This window comes from Danio aesculapii, chromosome 22, assembly GCF_903798145.1.
Source record: "Danio aesculapii chromosome 22, fDanAes4.1, whole genome shotgun sequence".
In the NCBI taxonomy this organism is placed as follows: domain Eukaryota; kingdom Metazoa; phylum Chordata; class Actinopteri; order Cypriniformes; family Danionidae; genus Danio; species Danio aesculapii.
The window spans coordinates 34,921,006-34,943,048 of NC_079456.1; the positions used below are offsets into that span (position 1 = coordinate 34,921,006).

Below are 22,043 nucleotides of genomic sequence, written 5' to 3' on the forward strand. Positions count from 1 at the left end.
TCCAACAAGTGTTATTCTAATTCCTTACACTTATATTGCACTTTTCTGGGCACTCAAAGCGCTTTACACATAGAGGGGGATCTCCTCATCCACCAGCAGTGTGCAGCATCCACCTGGCTGACGCGACGGCAGCCATTTTGCTTCAGACCGCACACCAGCTGATTGGTGGAGAGGAGACAGAGTGATGAAGCCAATTATGATATGGGGATGGTTAGGAGGCCATGATGGACAGAGGCCAGTGGTTGGCCAGGATGCCGGGGTTAAACCCCTACTCTTTTTCAAAGGACATCCTGGGATTTTTAATGACCACAGAGAGTCAGGATCTTAGTTTAACGTCTCATTTGAAAGACGGCGCTCACTTTCTACAGTTTTTAGGAAATCATTTTAGGATTATTGTTTATACTGAAATGTTGTCTGTGATACTTAATATGCTTTGTATTAACTGTAAAAAATGTATTATGTTTAAAACAGGATTGGCACAGTGGGTAGCACTGCCGCCTCATAGCAAGAAAGTCACTGGTTCAAGCCTCGGCTGGGTCAGTTGGCATTTCTGTGTGGAGTTTGCATGTTCTCCCTGTGTTGGCGTGGGTTTCCTCTGGGTGCTCCGGTTTCCCCCACTAGTCCAAAAACATGCGCTATAGGTGATTTGGGTAAACTAAAATTGTCCGTAGTGTATGAATGTGTATGGGTGTTTCCCAGTAATGGGTTGCAACTGGAAGGGCATCCGCTGCATAAAACACATGCTCGATAAGTTGCCGGTTCATTCCACTGTGGTGACCCCTGATTAATAAAAAAGAAAATGACTGAATGAATGTTTAAAATAGTTGACCTGTTTAATATACTGTGATTTTTAGCATTTAGGAAGTTTTTAGGATTTATTTTAGCAATCTGAAAAACAATTATGTGAATTAGAAATAGGTGATTGTGTAAAAAAAAGTATCTTTATTGTAACTTTTGATCAATTCAGTGCAACTTTGCTGATTTAAAATTATTCATCTCTTTCAAAATGTTGAAATATTAGAGACGTGATGAAAACATGAAGATCAGATCTACAGCTGTAGTGTTTACAGAATACTGAATGGTAAAATCTTTAGAGAGGAAGAAGTGTCTGAGAAGAAACTCTCATAACACCCGAAGAAAGGGTAGACAGTATCAGTGAAGGTGGTTGTGTAAGTGTGTAGATGTTTGCTATTTACAGGATCAGAGAAAGACACTGTTCCTCTGTCATAATCTAGATCAACTCGCACTCGATCAAGATCCTCTTTAACACGAAAACTAGACCCTGACTGTCCATATGGATATTTATACACGCTCCAGACATTAGACTTAAAGAAACCTTCTCCCTTTCTCTGGTTTGATGCTGTTGTTACTCCAAGACTCCAGAATTCACTGTCTTTAACCTCCACGTCCCAGCAGTGTTTTCCAGAGTTAAAACCCTCTGAACCCAAAACACAGAGACAACGGTCAAATCTCTCTGGATTATTAGGAACTGGTTGTTTGTTTCCTCTGTATGTCACTCTGGTCAGATCATCAGACAGCTCGAGTTCTGGATTTGCAGTGTTTGGATCCAGAATGACAGGAGCTGAAGGGACACAATCAACAGCTGCTTTTATTCTCATGTTCATATAAAGATCACTCACAGATTATTCTGAATTATGACACTCGTCTGTTGATCAAACACATCAGACATTTTCCCCTCATCACTGTCAGTGTTATTAGATTTATTATCAGTGTTTAATGGCAGCAGAGTCAAAAAAAATACTTGCTGGAAAAAAATTCTTGTAAATAAATTTCAAGACATTAACTAATCTTCCTGAGAGCTATATTTTCCTAACAGCAGTGCAGTCTTCATGGATAGATTTTTTAATGAGTCGAGTGGCTCAAACGGATCTCTCTGCAGTCCCGCCAGGACTACAGAAAGATCCCAAGAGTGCATGAAAGAGGAGAGGGATGAATTTACTCGCTGCGCACCAGGAACTGGATGATTAGATTATGCTTTCTGAGCGTGCTGCCATCCACCGCATCATGGTGAGCGGAGATGGCTGAAACGTAAACATTCAGAGTTGAGGGTGACAGCCTATGCTCCAGCTTATCCTGAAGGAAGGATAACACAACACTAATCTGGCAAGTTAGAGGGTCTTCTCGGTGAGAGGTGCACCGCTCAGCGAATAGACTCCACTTCAGTGTGTAGGCAAGCTTCATAGAGGGTGCACTAGCCTGAGGGATGGTGTTAACCACCGATGCTGGTAAGTCCCCTAGGTCTCTGTCTATGGACCGCAAGTGGAAGGTTCCTGAGATTTGGAGAGGATGCCCTGTCCCTGTGAGAGGAGGTCCTTTCTCGGGGTAATACGTTGAGGTAATACGGATGAGTTGTCCGCAAGCACCTCCTCAACATGCTTTACGCCATATATATATATATATATATATATATATATATATATATATATATATATATATATATATATATATATATACATATATATATATATATATATATATATATATATATACTTCTCTGCAGCACTTTGCACATGAGCCTCAAGTTTTTTTCAGACACTGCTGCTCAGTTGTGTTTTTTAATCAACCCATGCCTAAAGTTTGACTCAGCCTAAAAGGATCTGTAAGCCTTGTATTGATCTGAAAGGCAAATCCCCAAATAAGGCCCTGGGGTGGCATACAGTAGTTGGTGTCTGAGCAGCACTTACTGTGAATACAAAGTTTGTAAAAGTAGTTCTCTGTTGTTTATCACCACACCTGCATGATCTCCAGTGTGTGTGTAAGAGCTCAGACTCACTGTACTGGACAATGTCCTGCATCTTCTTCCAGACTCTGAACGGCAGGTTGCCCAAGTAGCGAGACACATGAATCAAAGCTCCAGAAGGCATCTGTGGATCCGGCTGAGAGATCTGGACTCTGGAAGAACATTCAGGAGTCAGAACTGCAGTGGCTTTGACTTCAGAAGAACAGAGAGCAGAGAAACCAGCAGATCACTCACCTTTTCATTGAGACTGGAAACTCCTGCAGAACAAACACACAACTGATCATCAACAACTCAATCAATCATCAATCAATCAATCACTGATCTCAAATCAGACCTTCAGAAAGCAGACGTCATTGGCTTTCAGCATCTCCTCCATGTCTTTGATTGCTTGTGAAAGAGCTGAGATGTGTCTGTTCATCTCCTCCAGCTTCTTCTTCATCATCTGCTTCTTCTGCTCCTCTTCCTCCCTCAGTGCAGTGATTGTAGCTTTTTCTTCATCTCGGAGAAACTGATGAAGCTTCTCAAACTGCTGTTTAATCTGACGCTCTGTGTACATAGCTTGATACTGAAATCAAACCACATTCACTTCAATCATCTCAGACTTATTCTGGAGCAGCAAAAGACTCATGGCTAAATGTGAGTTAGGGAACTACAGCTGTAACTTTCTGAAGAACTAGTACTGGAGTAGATGCTCTGTGTCTATCTAAAATCACACGTTTTATAATGTCTTATAAATAACATCCATTTGATTCGGCTCATAATAGATTTTTTCTGGGTTTGCCTAAAACAGGGGTCTACAAACTTCTACAGAGTTTAGACAGTTAAAGTTTCTAGTATACTTTATAAGACCTCAATTAACTGCTTCAAGTGTGTTTAAGAGAGTAGGAGTAGAGGAAAGTAGGAGCTAAACTATGCATTATTCTGGAGCAGAAGACTGGTGGGTTAGCGTAGATTAGTTTTATGAAGAACTAGTACTTTAGTAGTAGAACCCCAAATCAGAAAGTCAGGACAGTATTGAAAATTGGTTTAAACAATGATGTGATTTTCGACAGGTGATTTCAGTTATGATGTGTACAAAAGCAGCATCCAAGTAAGGTCTAATCCTTTAGGAAAAAAGATGAGCCGAAGATCACCAGTTTGCCAACAAATATGTGAGAACATTATTGAAATGTTTAAAAACAATGTTCCTTAAAGAAGGATAGGAAGACGTTTGGATATTTCACCTTCAACAGTGCAGAACAAAATTAAAAGATTTAAGGAATCTGCAGGAATTTCAGTGCGTAAAGGACAAAGGCTCAAGCCTAAGCTGAACAACCGTGACCTCCGATCCCTCAGGTGGCACTGCATCAAGAATCCTCAGTCATCTATAAGCGGTATCACCACATGGCAAGGCAAGGCACATTTCATACACAATGATAATTCAAAGTGCTTTACATAAACAAGAATAAAAGAAACAAGTATAAGAAAATAAAAACAACAAAGAATAAAAATGATTAAAAACAGATTAAGATTTGTTAAAACAGGTTTTAAGGGATTAAAAAAGAAAAGAAAGACACAATAATGTGATCTGTCGGACGTTTCACAGTGCTCATTCGGTAAAGGCGCAGCTTAACAGATGTGTTTTAAGACTTAATTTAAATTTGCCTAATGTTGGAGCACATCTGATCATTCCTAGCAGCGCGGGGTGCAGTAGCTTAAGGTGAATTCAGCCTGCTTTAACTGAACTCTTGGAAATACTAATTTACTTGATCCTAAAGATCTGAGCGATCTGTTGTGTTTGTATTCAGTCAGCATATCTGTAATGTAATGAGCTCTTAAGCCATTTAGTGATTTATAGACGATAGTAATAATACTTTAAAATCTATTCTGAATGTAACTGGGAGCCAGTGTAAAGACCTGAGGACAGGTGTGATGTGCTTTGATTTCCTGGTTCTGGCCAGAATCCTGGCCGCAGCGTTCTGGATGAGCTGCAACTGTCTGACTGTCTTTTTGGGAAGGCCCATGGCAAGGCCATTACAGTTATCCACCCTGCTGCTGATAAAAGCATGAACAAGTTTCTCTAAAGTCCTCAATGGATGCAAAGCATCTAATTCTTGCAATGTTTTTGAGATGATAGTGTGCTGGTTTACTAACTGCTTTGACAGGACTACTGAAACTTAGGTCTGACTTCAGAATCACACCAATATTATTGGTATTATTTTTGTTGTTTGACACCTAGAGCCAAGGTATGCATTCACCTTGAGAATCTCATCTCTGTTCCCAAATGCAATCACTTCAGTTTTCTTTTTGTTTAACTTAAGAAAGTTTTGGCACATCCAACTGTTAATGTCATCAATGAATTGGCAGAGGGTGTCAATGGGGCTGTAATTATTACCCAATAAGGCTAAGTAGATCTGAGTGTCATCAGCATAGCTGTGGTAGGAGATTTGGTTATTTCTCATTATTTGGCTTAGTGGGAGCATAGAAAGGTTGAACAGGAGAGGTGCCAGAATTGAACCTTTAGGACTCCACATGTCATGCATGTCCAACTCGACCTATGGTCACCTATACTGACATAGTAACCTCTCCCTTCAAGGTAAGATCTGAACCATTTGAGGACCGTCCCAGCCAGCCTATCCCAGTTTTCCAGCCTATCCAGAAGTATGCTGTGATTGACCGTGTCAAATGCAGCACTGAGATCAAGCAATACCAGCACTGTTAGTTTTCCTAAATTCGTATTTAGGTGAATATCATAGATTATCTTCATAAGGGCGCTCGCTGCATTATGATGTGCATGGAAACCAGATTGAAAATTGTCTGAACATCCATTAGAGCTTAACGTGTTAACCTGGTTACAAAACATTTTTTTCAATAATTTTGCCAATGAAAGAGAGATTTGATATCTATCTATAGTTGCTCAATAAGGTGATTTCCAGGTTTTTTTTCAACAGGGGTTTAACAATTGCAGTTTTAAGGAAGTTTGGAAAAGTCAGAGGAGTGAAGCATTTACCACTTTTAGATCCATTTCTAAACTGTTAAACACAATTTTGAAGAATGATGTGGGGAGTGTTAGGACTGCATATTGATGTTTTCAGAATCTGCATGATCTCTTCCAAGATTATACCATTAATTGCCTTGAACTCGCTTCATAAACCGCTCACTTTCGTTTTCACTTTCGGGATGACGGCGGCATCATAGTCCTTTGCCTAGAGCGGCAGTTCAGCTTGCTCCGGCCCTGATTATTAGCTATAAGTAAATCTAGAGTGTGTCCATGATTGTGTGTGGGCCCTTGTACATGCTGAGTCAGATCAAAAGTGTTTGAAAAAGTCACGAGTTCTTGTACAGCATTTATTTCTGGATTATCAGTTTGGTAGCACTTTATTTTGATGGTCCATTTGATTAGTAGACTGTCTGCTTAATATCTGTTGATACTGGTCATTCAACAAACATTTAACTGACTATAAGAAACTTTGCAAGTACATGTCAACATACACGTACCAAAACCCCAACCTCACAGTCTACTTATAATCTAATGAGAATTCGTTGGCATGTAGATGCAATGTAACTTAAACTCAACAATCGGACCATGAAAATAAACTTAGACCATCAATCTGAGTATTAAAATCCCAAGCAATAGTAAAATAGTCAAATTCAAAGGTAACTATTGATGACAGCTCTGTAAAATCATCAATAAAAGTTAAAGAATATTTTGGAGGTCTGTAGATATTGATTAGTAAAATGCGTGGACCGCACTTTTAATACTATACGCAGATTTTCAAAGGACAAATAGTCATCAAATGACACTTGTTTACACTCATATACATATTTAAACAGAGCAGAAATGCCTCCTTCTCTCCTGTTAGATCTGCAGACATTCATAAAACCAAAGTAAAGAAGGACTGCTTCATTCAGGCACTACATCTGTCATCTAGGATGTTTAAAAGTGCTAACTTAACAGTTTTAGCTATTTTCCCTACAGTAGTCTCAGAACTGCATTTAATAGGCACCATATTTGAATGATTTGCTTTACGACTTGAAGAGACCTTAGAATTATCACATAATAAAACATATATCTGCCTAGAGAAAGCTACAGGCACGCAGTGTACCCGCTTCTCATGTAAACATTTGATAAAGATACTGTTATCTAAGAGGATTTCAGAGCTTTTCCTGCAGTGTCACTCGCTTACAATGAGAATCAAACAAAAACGAATAGGAGACCACTTCATGTCCTACAGTGTGACATGGGAATCATAACTGTACAGTTTGATAAGCTACAATAATAAAGTATTATTAAAAATCACACAGTGTGAGCCGGGTGTTCTGATTAATCCTCACCTTGATGTATTGAGCTACTTTCTCAAACTTTTCTTTTATGTTTTCATTACGTTTAAGTTCCTTCTGTAAGAACTTCAGTGCTGTATTGAGCTGCTCCTAGAATTAAAAGGAAAAATCTATTAGATACCAGAGATTTATGTAACAGTCGTAATACATAATTTGTGACCGCAGACAACAAAACCTGTAATAAGTCTTCTTTATTCTCAGGGATTAACCAGTCTTACCTTCTTTGCTGGAGCCACTTCACTGATGGGTTTGAATGTGTGTTTGAGGTGTTTCTCTGAATCTCTGCACACTAAACACACAGGCTGTTTGTCCTCCAGACAGAAGAGTTTGAGTCTCTCACTGTGTAAACTGCAGATCTCCTCAGATCCTGATGAACCTCTCTCGTTTCTCTCCGTCAGGAACAAATTTGCACAGGTTTTTTAAAGCCAGATTAATTAGAGGATCGTGTTTTGAGGATCTTCTGCAGACGGGACACTCCTGAGTATTCTTGATTCTCCAAAACTGCTGAAGACACTCTTTACAGAAACTGTGACTACATGATAATATAACAGGAGCCTTGAAGATATCCTGACACACTGGACAATTATAATCATATTCAGCTGATGAAGCCATTCTCACAGTTTGAGATCCAGGAGTCTAAACTTTACTTTCGTTTTCTGAATTTTTAATGTAGGGAAAACAACAAAAAGAGTTAAAAAGGTGTGCTGTCAAAATCTTCACTGATCGCTGATTCGTGTTTAATTAAGTCCAGAAATCCAGAAAAAAGGAAGTTTGACAAGAAGTGAAATAATGAGTCTCTTTCTGGTAAGTGCTTCAGTGGTTGGAGCCGTTTATGGTTGTGATTTAGGTTGTGCAACAGATCAAACAAGAACATCAGAACAAAATGCAGACATACACATGTAATATAGAGTATTAAGAATTATTAAAGGAAAAACAATGTGTTTGTTTTAGTAATTGACCTTATAAAGCATGTGTTCACACAGATTTGATCTCAGAGTTTGAATGTGCTTAAAGCTGAATAGTATAGCATCAATAGTGGATAGTATCATTTCTTGTTTGGTGTGGTGTATGCCAGAAAGTTGCAGTTGATTGAAAGAGGAAGCTTTCCATGTGATTTTAGATTAAAGATGTGAACGGCCACATAAACAATAATGACGGACATACAGCAGATGCTATTCGTGATTCTGGCTCATGTTTAACAGACATTCCTTTGTCTGTTTGTCACTTAAAAGACATTCAAGAGTTCACACTTAGATATTGTTTGACAACTGTTAGCAGGTTTGGCATGCTGTCCCGGGAGAGAACCCTGAGCTCGGAGATAGGTGAGCCCAGGGCTCCCGCCTGGTCCATAGAGCATATGAGGGGAGAACGAGATCAGGTGGTTCTCGAGAGCTCCCCGTGGTAAAAGAAAAAGGAGGAGAAGGGGTGGATGGGGGGTTTCTTCGAAAAACGAAGATAAGCGAGTAGTTCTAGCTAGGCTACTTATAGTGAGTTGGGGTTAATCTGATTGGCTAACTAGTGAATGTAGATGAGTGGCCAGCTGCAGTCAATCATATCACGTGCTCCTCTCGAAATTAGTTTGAAAACTTCACTAAGATTTCATTCTTCCCAATGAAGGAATCCGATGAATGGTCGAAGGTTAAATGCGTTACGCCTTTTCTAGCACTTGCTAAATGAATTCTGTTATTTATTGCAATTTATTTTTAGCTCCAATTCAGTCTGATTCCCATTTTAAGTGATCATCAGATTTAAACTGTATTTCTAACTAGGAACGGGTCACTTTTGTCATCCATGATTCAGTTTAAAGTTTTGATTGATATCTTATCCCATACTCTTCGCTAATACATTCATTAGAGACCAAATGCAACACACAGAGTGTTCACGCCTGGGGTTTGCGTGTTTCTCACGAACATGATCTCAGCATTCTGAAGTTAGTCAGAGGATGAAGGGTTAACTAATAAATTAGTCTAGTCACCTACTGCTCAAAGTGTAGTTAATTTAGTCACTTCACTCTCGCCTTTCAAGCCAGAGACCGGGTTCTATCCCAGACCTTACCATCAGTGTTTTTGTGTGTATATGTATAGAATGTATCATGTGTGTATATGTATAGAGCGTTTCATGTTTGTATATGTGTAGAGTGTATCATGTGTGCATATGTATGGAGTGTATCATGTTTGTATATGTGTAGAGTGTATCATGTGTGTATATGTGTAGAGTGTATCATGTGTGTATATGTGTAGAGTGTATCATGTCTGTATATGTGTAGAGTGTATCATGTGTGTATATGTATAGAGTGTATCATGTTTGTATATGTGTAGAGTGTATCATGTGTGTATATGTGTAGAGTGTATCATGTGTGTATATGTGTAGAGTGTATCATGTGTGCATACGTATGGAGTGTATCATGTTTGTATATGTATAGAGCGTTTCATGTGTGTATATGTATGGAGTGTATCATATGAATAGAGTGTATCATGTTTGTATATGTATGGAGTGTATCATGTTTGTATATGTGTAGAGTGTATCATGTGTGTATATGTGTAGAGTGTATCATGTGTGTATATGTATGGAGTGTATCATATGAATAGAGTGTATCATGTGTGTATATGTATGGAGTGTATCATGTCTGTATATGTGTAGAGTGTATCATGTGTGCATATGTATGGAGTGTATTATGTGTGCATATGTATAGAGTGTATCATGTGTGCATATATATGGAGTGTATCATGTTTGTATATGTGTAGAGTGTATCATGTGTGTATATGTATAGAGCGTTTCATGTTTGTATATGTGTAGAGTGTATCATGTGTGTATATGTATAGAGCGTTTCATGTTTGTATATGTGTAGAGTGTATCATGTGTGCATATGTATAGAGTGTATCATGTGTGCATATATATGGAGTGTATCATGTTTGTATGTGTAGAGTGTATCATGTGTGTATATGTATAGAGCGTTTCATGTTTGTATATGTGTAGAGTGTATCATGTGTGCATATGTATAGAGTGTATCATGTGTGCATATATATGGAGTGTATCATGTTTGTATATGTATAGAGCGTTTCATGTTTGTATATGTGTAGAGTGTATCATGTGTGCATATGTATAGAGTGTATCATGTGTGCATATATATGGAGTGTATCATGTTTGTATATGTATAGAGCGTTTCATGTGTGTATATGTATGGAGTGTATCATATGAATAGAGTGTATCATGTTTGTATATGTATGGAGTGTATCATGTTTGTATATGTGTAGAGTGTATCATGTGTGTATATGTGTAGAGTGTATCATGTGTGCATACGTATAGAGTGTATCATGTGTGCATATATATGGAGTGTATCATGTTTGTATATGTGTAGAGTGTATCATGTGTGTATATGTGTAGAGTGTATCATGTGTGCATACGTATAGAGTGTATCATGTGTGCATATATATGGAGTGTATCATGTTTGTATATGTATAGAGCGTTTCATGTTTGTATATGTGTAGAGTGTATCATGTGTGCATATGTATAGAGTGTATCATGTGTGCATATATATGGAGTGTATCATGTTTGTATATGTATAGAGCGTTTCATGTGTGTATATGTATGGAGTGTATCATATGAATAGAGTGTATCATGTTTGTATATGTATGGAGTGTATCATGTTTGTATATGTGTAGAGTGTATCATGTGTGTATATGTGTAGAGTGTATCATGTGTGTATATGTATGGAGTGTATCATGTCTGTATATGTATAAAGTGTATCATGTCTGTATATGTATAGTATGTATCATGTTTGTATATGTATGGAGTGTATCATGTTTGTATATGTGTAGAGTGTATCATGTTTGTATATGTATAGAGTGTATCATATGAATAGAGTGTATCATGTTTGTATATGTATAGTATGTATCATGTGTGCATGTGTATAGAGGACAGGCATCATTTATCATACAGGTACATCAGTGGGTAAGTGAATCACCTTTTAAGCCAGAGACCCTAGTTCTATCCCAGACCTTGACATTAGTGTATCATGTGAGTACATGTGTGGAGCGTATCGTGTGTAAATGTATAGAGGTTATCATAAGTGAGTATATGTATAGACTGTATCATGTTTGTATATGTATAGTATGTATCATGTGTGCATATGTATAGAGCAGGGGTGTCCAAAGTTTTTGAGCCGATGGCGAGATTAAAAAAACAACGTTGTCCCGGGCCAAATTTTACATACATTACACAGACATGTGTAGATATATATATATATATATATATATATATATATATATATATATATATATATATATATATATATATATATATATATGTGTGTGTGTGTGTGTGTGTGTGTGTGTGTGTGTGTGTGTGTGTGTGTGTGTATTATTATGTAATTATTTTATGGCAGCTGCTTATTGTTTTACTTCTTGATCTCGTTCGGCAGCAGTGTAAGAGCTGAAGGCCTGACGTTTTGTTTCATTTTGTCTTTTAATATTATATTCCTGCATTACTGCAACTGATTCCTGGCAAATTAAACAGACACATTTACCGCTGACCTCTGTGAAGAAATATTCTTTGCCCCAACGTGACTGAAATTTCCTGCATTCTCTGTTGATTTTCCTTTTTCTTGGTTGTGCCATGGCTCGCCAAAACGTGATCATCAAGTAGGTGCGTTCGACTTTATGCAGCGCTGCGCAGATCGATCGAAGTCTGTCTTAAAGCGGTGCATGCTGGTTAGAAATTGTCCGAATTGATGCTGCACAGACGCCGCGTGGCTGTCACATGTGGCATCAAAGTACCGTGACATCGCTCCGAGATCAGACAACTTATTCAGAGCTCTAATGACGACACCGATATTACACGATTGGTCGAGTTCACCGCATGACAACAACCACATGTGTTTCAGGTTTATTATTGGACAGATTCCGATTGAAAAGTTTTAAAACAAACCATTCACTTTTCATACTTCTCTCTCTTGTACTAATCATGCTTAAAGGACTACAGATATTTTACTGCAGTAATCATGTTTTGTTAAATAATGTGGTAAGGCTAGCTTGTTTGCACAGGTCTATTTTCAACCTGTTTTATACAGACTATTTACTACATTCAGCTCCATGAATGATTTAAATGACATATTTTAGTGAATAACATAAATATTAACTCAAATAAGTCTTACAGACTTGAAATAAAATAATTGATTGATTCATGATTGATTCTGCCACCCTAAATGTTTCTTAAATTAAGTTAAGAGCTATTTCAGTAAATAATTATAAAATGATTATTAAAATATATACATGTTATTTCCTGTCTAGCCGTTTATACCTGCTCTTTCTGGTAAACTTCTGCTTAAAGTGTAGCTCACTTATCTTAGGAATGTCCTTTTGTTAAATCTTTTTGGATTAAAGTGCTTTTTTGAAAATGCTTTCATTATCCAAAATAATCTTAATCATTATTTCAGACTTCATCAAAACACATTGTTTTGGGATTTACATCAATATATATTGGTAAGTATTATATCTGTAAATGTAAACCCTTTTAAGCATATTCGAACTAGAAGTATTCGCCTAGAGTGATGCTTAAACTCCTAGAATTGGTGCTTATTGCTTTGTATTTAATAGGGCTGTCCGTTTTTATGTTTATATTACCCTCTCGTTTCCCCTTATTTCTCTCATGAGTGACAAAGCCCTGAACTCAATCCTATAGAAAATTTGTGGGAAAAGTTGAAAGTTCGTGCGAGCAAGACAGCCTACAAATCTGACTTAGTTACACCAATTCTGTCAGGAGGAATGGGCCAAAATTCCTTCAAACTATTGCGAGAAGCTTGTGGAAGGATACCCAAAACATTTGACCAAAGTTATACAGTTTAAAAGCAAAGCAAAAAAAAAAAAAAAAAATACCAAGGAAACGTATGTCAGCGTGGTTCCTGCTGTCATCCTAGTCATCCTCTCCCGTCGATGTCGACGGTGTGTGTGAAATACCCCTCTTCCAATGGGCCGCAGCTGTCCCTGATTAGCACGTGATGAGTCGCGATTATGGTGAGGGAGACGTTTCCATGGCGACAATGTAGGAAATGTATGTAAACTCTTGACTGTCTAGAAAATTCTCTCATTATTCTGCCATTAAGCAAATGTAAATGATTTAGGTAATCCGAACGGACCTAAAATAGTAAACGTTTAGTATGATTTACCATCAGACGCTTTTTAAAAAATGGTTATGTTCCTTTTTTAGAGTGTATGTAAACTTCTGGTTTCATTTGTATGTGTCAGTCAGCAAAGGTGAGTTTTCCCATCCAGACAAACTTGTGTCTTCCCTCACATCTAACAGTTTTACTTGTATATAGTTTTCTTCCTGACAGGGTTGTGAGTGGCCTCACAGCATCCTTCCTCTTCGGGACTGAAACACTTTGCCAATGTACTGTTATATCATTAAAGATCTCCCATATTCTGTTACTGTAATTAGGCCCTGGGGATGTTGGGTGATTTGGTGGTGCTTGTTCCCTCTTTTGGGGGTATGAGGGTTACATCTATAACCTAGACTTTTCTGAATGCAGCTCTTTTAAAGTTCTCAAACAAATAAACTATTTGTATATATATATTTTTTATCTATCCTCATAATAATGGGACACATTCATTGACAATCACAATGAAAAATTACCGACCTAAGAAATTTGAGGAAATATCAAATGGAAAAAAACTGATTAATTATATTATTAAAACAATAAATAACAGTATATAAATTATATATTCAAATAAAATTAGGTGTTGAGTTATTTGTAATAAAAATGCAAACATTTGAAAAAGATTAAAATCAATCAATAGCTTAGATGTTAAATGGATGAATGAATGCAACACTTTTAATCAAGTTTTGTTTAGCCTTTTTAATCTGTGCAAAATGTTTATTATGAAGTGAGTGAGCAACAAGCACTTAAACCCATCACTGTTACAGACTACAGACAATAAGCAAAATGAACAGAGGAGGAATATACTCTGGAGAAGGAAAATTTAAACATCCATCCATCCATCCAACTTTAAATACGTATCTGGATCCATGGCAGGGGCAGCGGTCTCAGCTGGACACTCCAGAACTCCCTCTTTCCAGAAGCTCATTTCTGCTCTTTTTTTTTTTTTTTTTTGGAGGGGGGGGGGGGGGGGGGGGGGGGGGGGGGGGGGAGATAACGAATGTCTGATAAGTTCAGATTTTCCAACTTGAGCGGTTCGCGTGTCAAATTGCGTAAAACACTAATCACGCCGATTCATTTGATTTCATTCATTTCACGCCGCAGGATGTCTATTCGCACCTTTGCCTTGACTTAACATGTAAATCACAAGCGCTTGACGCTTCATCCGCATCTGGCGTGAACGCAACATGAGAGATTCTGCACATCTCAAATCAAATCCCTACTGGCTGCAGCAAGCATGGGAAGTAGTTCAGGGACCAGAAATAATAATTGATCATTTATCTGCTTAAAAATATTAGCCTAAATGTTTATATCAGACTGATAATGATAAAATTAAAAATTGCATTCTTTTTCTTTTCATTTCACACTGTTGTTGTTGTGGATTTCTGGGGATGAAGAAATGAGAAACAATACCAAATATTCCTCATTATACAGCAGAACTACTGTGATCTTGACTTTCTACATACTGATTAAGTTTGTGTGTGGGAAAAACTATGTGTGGTAAAAAGCCTGCATGATCTCCAGTATCCGTTTGTAGGAGCCCAGACTTACTGAACTGGACAATGTCCTGCATTTTCTTCCAGACATTTGACGGCAGGTTGACCAAGTAGCGAGACACATGAATCAAAGCTCCAGAAGGCATCTGTGGATCCGGCTGAGAGATCTGGACTCTGGAAGAACATTCAGGAGTCAGAACTGCAGTGGCTTTGACTTCAGAAGCAGAGAGAGCAGGGAAACCAGCAGATCACTCACCTTTTCATTGAGACTGAAAACTCCTGCAGAACAAACACACAACTGATCATCAACAACTCAATCAATCATCAATCAATCAATCACTGATCTGAAATCAAACCTTCAGAAAGCAGACGTCATTGGCTTTCAGCATCTCCTCCGTGTCTTTGATTGTTTGTGAGAGAGCTGAGATGTGTCTGTTCATCTCCTCCAGCTTCACCTTCATCATCTTCTTCTTCTGCTTCTCTTCCTCCTTCATTGCAGTGATAGTAGCTTTTTCTTCATCTCGGAGAAACTGATGAAGCTTCTCAAACTGCTGTTTGAGCTGATTCTCTCTTTGCTCCGCTTGAGCCTGAAATCAAATCACATTTATTCATTTTCTTTTCGGCTTAGTTCCTTTATTAATCTGGGGTCGCTACTGCGGAATGAACCGCCAATTTATCCAGCATATGTTTTATGCAGCAGATGCCCTTCCAGCTGCAACCCATTACAGGGAAACATCCATACACTCTTATGTGACTAAAGTACCTTATTTAAAACAGTAAGTTGTTGCACTTTGAATATTACGACAAACATTTCGCATCCAAAAAAAAAAACCACAATAAAAAGAATGATACTCATGACTCGAGGCTGCCATTATCTGACCATGATTCCACACAGAAATGGAGAAAGGATTTCTCAGAATTCAGGAGTTAACTGACAGGCGCCTAAGTAAATTTGCAGAATCCATGGAGAAAATGGGTAATGAACTACAATCAATAAATGTAAGAATGGTGGAGGTAGAAATAAAGCAGATGGGGACAGAATAAACTGTAAAGGGCCTTCACTAAGAAGGCGGATGTTAAGTCGGCTGTTGACGACAAAATCAAACAGCTGAAAGATAAAATTTATGAACTCAAAAACCAATCTCGTCACCCAGAGAGAGTGAAGGGGTAGAAATGCTTTGTGGGTGTTTTGAAGGAATGGTTACCTAAGATTCTGCATCAGGAGGATGAGATCTACGAAATTGAAAGAGCTCACCGCACTTTGCAACAATGATCAGCTGAAAAAGCCAAACCGCGGGCCGTTCTGGTTTGATTCCTTCGGTACGAAGACACACATTTAAGATCCTCAATGCGGCCAGAGAAAAGGGCAAGCTCACCTATGGCAACTCTAACATTATGATTTTTCGTGAGGGAAAAAAACCGCATGAAATTGAATATTCTTTCTAAATGTTTATATTTGTTTCAGACCCTCCCTATTTCTATCCCAAAAAGTTTTTTTTAGGAATCTCATCAGCTCAATTAGAAATTATATTTGGAATAAAAAAACTCCTATCAGCTCAATGTCTCACAATTGTCCATTTAAATGTTCTATCCTGTGAGCGTGCGGACAGGGGAAGGGTGGTTAGAAAAGAATGTTTACATGTATACTGAAATGATTCTGTAAATTGTTGAGGAGAAAATAATTAATATTTATTGATAAAAAAAACAACAATAATTGGTTTCATGTTTTTATTATTTTTTTAAATGAACCCCACTGATAGATTTGTCCAAAATCTAATCTTGATAGATTTTATTGAGGCTTGTTTATAATGTAACAATTATTGGTTCAGACTAGGAACTCAATAAAACACAGTTCCATTTACAAACATGAACTCATAGTAACTTTCATCATAAGCTTATGGTTTTGAGAGTTAGCTATGCTATTGATTATCTCATCATTTACCTATTCAATGATCGAATATAAGCTGTTCTGATCAATCCTCACCTTGATGTGTTGAACCATTTTCTCAAACTCTGCTTTCATGTTTCTATTCTCCTTAAGTTTCTCTTGTAAGGACTTCAGTGCTGTATTGAGCTCATCCTAGATGTTAAAGTAAAAGTTCATTTAAGTCCATATGTTTATAAAATGTATTCATAATAAAACATGGTATGAGCAAAAGGTACTGGGACATACATTTGTAAAATACAATTTTTATTATATAAGTTTTTATTTCCATATATAAATCTGTCTTACCTCATGCGACAAAGCCACTTCACTGATGGGTCTGAGCTTATGATTGTCGTGTTGTTTTGAATCTCTGCACACTACACACACAGGCTGTTTGTCCTCCAGACAGAAGAGTCTGAGTCTCTTACTGTGTAAACTGCAGATCTCCTCAGGTCCTGATGAACGTCTCTTATTTCTCTCCTTCAGGAACGACTCGCACAAGCTTTTCAGAGCCAGATTAAGCAAAGGATTGTTACCTGAGCGTTTTTTACAGACAGGACACTGCCGAGTTTTCTTTATTTTCCAAAACTGCTGAAGACACTCTTGACAGCAACTGTGACTACACGGCAGAATAACAGGAGACTTGAAGACATCCTGACACACAGGACAAACATAACCATGTTCAGCTGACGAAGCCATTTTCACTATTTGAGCTCCAGCAATATCAACTTTACTTTCGCTTTCTGGTTGTAAAAAAGAAGAAGAAGAAGAAAAAATACAAGTTTCACAAGGATCTGATGCCTGTTCAGAATCTTCTCATCAAAGTTTTTTTTTTTTTAAATAAACGTTTTTCTTCTTCTTCCTGCTTGATTTTGTCGAGAAATCTAGAAGCAAGTCAGCTTGACAGGAAATAATGACTCTTCGTGGTAACGGTTTGAGTGGGAGGGTCAGATTATCTGTAGGATGTGCAAAAGATACATCAAAGTTACATCAGAACAGCAAGCTCTCAAAATAAACACATACACAGACAATATAAAATAAAAGAAGAGATAAAACTAATGAACAGTTAGTTTTTTATACAACCAAAAATACAACCTCCAAATAAACTTTTTTGAACAGTTGATAGTTTACATTTCTGAAAAACGTGCAGACAACATTATTAACATGATCCCTGTTCATATGGATCTAAACCAATAAAAAAACTGTTCTGGTTCTTAATAAAAAGTTCTTCTGTTCTGGCCAACTTAGAGCCCCCAATGGCCTGCCAGCACAGGGCCATTGAGAGTTTGCCCACTGGAAAAGTGTCAGTGCTGGCCCTCACTAGTCCTTTCTATAATCTACAACAAAAAATCTGTTTCAGTATAAACACATTTCAATCATTATACTTCGAGATTGATCATGATAGTCATGATGCATCGAGTGCAGACTTTAACATCCATCATTACCTGAAGTTTTATTCAAAGTCATTTTCATGCATCACTCTGCAGTCTTCATAAGCAAGCTAATGAAGTAACCTCAACTCAAATTGATCATACATGTTCAGTTTTTTGTAACTTTGTATTGTAGTGGGATAACATTTGTAACATTCAAGTACATCAAGGCACATTTTTGCACACATAAACTCTTTAACAAACCAAAGAAAACTTCACAGTATTTCCTATAAAACAAAAAGAATTATTCTGGAATCATAATAACATTTATGACTCCTTTATGCCTTGAATAAAAGCAGCTTTTAATACATAAAGAAAGAAAATGATATTAAATACATTACATTATAATATTATATAACCTTATTATAAAGTGCTCAGCATATATAAGTAAACCCCTCCAAATCTATCTTTTAAAGCTTTACAATACTATATTTGTATATTTACATTAGATTAGTCAGTACTGAAGCCAAATCTGGAGCTTATCTAACAAAATACCTTATGACAACGGTTCAAAACTAGTACAGCCAAATTTATGTGTTAAAGAAAAATATTAAATACAAATTTTAAAGAGAGGAAAAATCAAGAGAAGCATCTTTCCATTTCTAAATATGTTTGGTGACTAAAATATAACTTTAATAAATATTTCTGTTTTGTTAAAATGCACCAAAATACATTACCTATATACACTCACTGAGAAATGGATAAAAAAATTCATTTTCTAAATGGGATGTACTCATATGCTGAGCACTGTATATTATCTCTTAAGGGGGCTAATACTGACCTTAATTTTTGTGTGATTGTCTATAGAATAAACCAGTTATAAAATAACTTGACTAATTATCCTAACTTGCCTGAGTGTCCGATTCCCGCTAGCACGGGGAGAGAGAGAGCCAGGGCCCCTATGGTGAGGGCTGTCCCAGGAAAGAGTATCTGATTCCCGCTAGCTGTGAGTGGACGTGCTGGCACAGGGAGGAGAGAGCCAGGGCCCCTCTGGTGAGAGCTGTCCTAGGAAAGAGTGTCCAATACATCTTGGAACTTGAATACATCCAGGTGGTAGAACGGGGAGAAGTTGGTGCACCAGAGCCAGGTCCTTTGGGTCGCCAATGGCACATCTGGCTGGCGCATGCGGTTAGCTAAGTCCGTGTTCCCGGGCTTAAGTGTGGTGTGCCCGAACACTGCTGGAGAACAGGTGTTAAGAGCTGGAGCATGCCCCGGAAAAGGTGATGATCTCCGGGCCAGAGTTGGTCTGGCTTGGGATATGGAACAGGTGGTTCCAGGGACCCCCTGCGTAGCTCGAGCCTGCCTCAGAAAAGGTGATGATCTACTCTTCTCAGCTAGCATCGTCAGAAGAGGACCAGGAACCAGACGACTCAGAAGCCAGGCGCCCGTGTGCCGACCCCCGCTACAGGCTCACTACGAAGCGCATCCAGGCCCAGCTGTCTGGTCTCAGTAGGTTTCCTGCACTGCCATCATCCCCCGACCCGGCCCCCAGGCGAGGGGTGGCCGGAGGTCCTATGCCCGCCGGGCCTCTGGAAGTCTACGACCCGCACCAGCATCCCTACCTGGACCATGTTCCAGCCCTCAGTTGAGTATGATTTCGGCGGTGTTCTGTTGGGCTGGTGGGGGTATATCATCATGGCTGACTTTTGACTTTCATCCCCATTGTGCAGACCAGCTTTTGGTAGAGTTCAAGGGTTTCCAACTGGGCAGTGACCCCACCGCACGTTTGCAAAACAATGTTGCGTTCAAACTGACGGTCTGGCCTTGCTGATGACTGTGTGGATTCAAGGGAGACTTGTTTTCATTAGAAAGAGATAAGAGAAAGTCTTCACTTCAAGGTCTGTGATGTCACTGGACGATGTTGTGAAGCAGTAATTTTCCATTGCTGTTGCTTGTGGAATAATACCACTCGTTAGATTTTGGTCAGATGAAGTGTTGCAGGAATATTCAATAAACTCTGCTCTTTCTTTACTTGTGTACATTTATATTTATTCAGTTTTCAAATTAATTTCAGCAATATTATTGACTAATATGAAAATGTTCATTAGATTTATTTACAATACAGTTTGTAAAGTCATATTTCTGTCTTTTACTAAATATATTATATAATAGACTTGCAGGAATATTCAACAACCTCTGCTCTTTCTTTATCATCATCTCCTGCTTCTGCTTTTTTGGCTTTCCGTAAACTCCTATATTGATAATATTTACAAGCTACAATTATAAGATTATTACAAATCACACAGTGTGAGCTGAGGTTTAGACGACAGTGGTCTTGACAGATTAGCGGATCTGATTAATCCTCACCTCGATGTATTTAACTGTTTCCTCAAACACTCTTTTCGTCTTTTCTTTACGTCCAAGTTGTTCTTGTAAGGACTTCAGTGCTGTATTGAGCTCCTCCTAGAATTAAAGTGAAAATCTATCAGATACCAGAAATAAATGTAATGTGTTCATAGTAATATAAACTATTGAATTTTTTTTTTTCAAGAGCAAAATGAATCTGAGACATTTCTACATGTATTATATAAAATGTCTATGATTTTAGAAGCATAAACCAGTCTTACCTTCTTTGTTGAAACCATTTCACTGATGGGTCTGAATGTGTGTTTGAGGTGTTTTTCTGAATCTCTGCACACTAAACACACAGGCTGTCCTTCAGACAAAAGAGTCTTCGTTTTTTACTGTGTAAACTGCAGATCTCCTCAGATCCTGATGAACCTCTCTTATTTCTCTTCTTCAGGAATGACTTACACAAGTTTTTTAAGGCAAGATTAACTGGAAGATCTTCTTTTGAGCAGCTTCTTCTGCAGACAGGACACTCCTGAGTATTCTCGCTTCTCCAAAACTGTTGAAGACACTCTTTGCAGAAACTGTGACTACATGATAAAAGAACAGGAGTCTTGAAGATATCCTGACACACAGGACTTTTGTAATCGTCTTTAGCTGATGAAGCCATTTTCTCTGTTTGAGATCTACTAGTTTTAACTATTCTTTCACTACATGAACGCTTAAAAGGAAAAACAAACGAATTGTGCGATCTGATGTGTGAAATCAAGAAGACGGTCTGCTTGAATGGAAGAAGTGAAGAAGACTGGGAGTCTCTTTTTGGCGAGTGTTTCGGTGGGCGGAGCCATTGGGTTCAGTGTGTTTGTGTAGGGTGGTTCATATAAAGCACGCGTAAATTACACACTGATTTGATTTCAGAGTTTGCATACACACAAAAACATCAGTATGTTTATATTTCTGAACAATTTTTACACGGAAAAGTGCAGCTCTGAGAAGATGAAGAATCAGGGTCTGAGAAGACGCACATATTCTTCCTTGTGTGAGCGTGATCTGATTGACATTGGCATCATCCAATCGCCAGGAAGCACCGCCTTTTTTAAAGCCTGATTGGTTATTGCTTGATATGCGTCACGTATGACTCTGTTGGATGTTAAATATATATTTAAACTTACAAAGTAAAAAAATCTGTTTTCTTGTAAAGATATTTTTTAATATACAATAATAATAATAATAAAACTTTGGACCAAAATTTTTTTATTAATTTAATGATTATAAATGGGAAGTGCTATATAGACAAATTACCATGTTTGTAAACAACAAGGTTGCAGGAAAAAACCGGGAGCGCTAGCATTTACAGCAGGGAAGGACATCCGATGCGGTACAGAGTTTGTTTTTGTCTTAGAAATAAGTTATATTGATTACATATTATATATATTATTTACGTAATGCTTTCAGCGTATTAGAACAGCTCGTCACCCAGTGATAAGCACAGTTATTCATAAAAATTAACGTTCAAGTGAGCGACACCCAGCAATGCCTTAGCAACCACTCAGAACTCAGAGGTAACGCCTTAGCAACCAATCAAAACACCCTAGCAACCGCCTAGCAACACCTTAGCAACGACCTAGAAAATCTTAGCAACCACCTAGCAACACCTTAGCAACCG

The 22,043-nt window shown here is 38.0% G+C and overlaps 1 protein-coding gene and 2 pseudogenes across 1 annotated transcript; all 3 read right to left on the reverse strand.

Moving 5' to 3' along the window:
- Window positions 1-1,028: 1,028 nt before the first annotated feature.
- LOC130216708 (zinc-binding protein A33-like) lies at window positions 1,029-7,708 on the reverse strand (annotated as a pseudogene).
- A 6,517-nt stretch (window positions 7,709-14,225) lies between these two features.
- Window positions 14,226-17,463, reverse strand: LOC130216706 (E3 ubiquitin-protein ligase TRIM35-like). The gene is made up of 5 exons (XM_056448586.1): window positions 16,965-17,463; window positions 16,716-16,811; window positions 15,088-15,318; window positions 14,988-15,010; window positions 14,226-14,905 (listed from the first exon to the last, which is right to left on the reverse strand). Exons 1-5 carry the CDS (start codon window positions 17,355-17,357, stop codon window positions 14,662-14,664), a joined length of 987 nt encoding a protein of 328 aa, XP_056304561.1. The 5' UTR covers window positions 17,358-17,463; the 3' UTR covers window positions 14,226-14,661.
- A 15-nt stretch (window positions 17,464-17,478) lies between these two features.
- On the reverse strand, window positions 17,479-21,158 carry LOC130216707 (zinc-binding protein A33-like; annotated as a pseudogene).
- Between the last annotated feature and the right edge of the window lie 885 nt (window positions 21,159-22,043).

What these genes read in the sequence shown, in the direction of transcription:
- LOC130216706 (XM_056448586.1), bottom strand. Translation starts at nt 17,357, where the DNA reads ATGGCTTCGTCAGCTGAACATGGTTATGTTTGTCCTGTGTGTCAGGAT. An exon ending in AAGTGGCTTTGTCGCATGAG is followed by an intron (nt 16,812 to 16,964) that starts GTAAGACAGATT and finishes TTTAACATCTAG; the next exon opens with GATGAGCTCAATACAGCACT. An exon ending in ATGACGTCTGCTTTCTGAAG is followed by an intron (nt 15,011 to 15,087) that starts GTTTGATTTCAG and finishes TTTGTTCTGCAG; the next exon opens with GAGTTTTCAGTCTCAATGAA.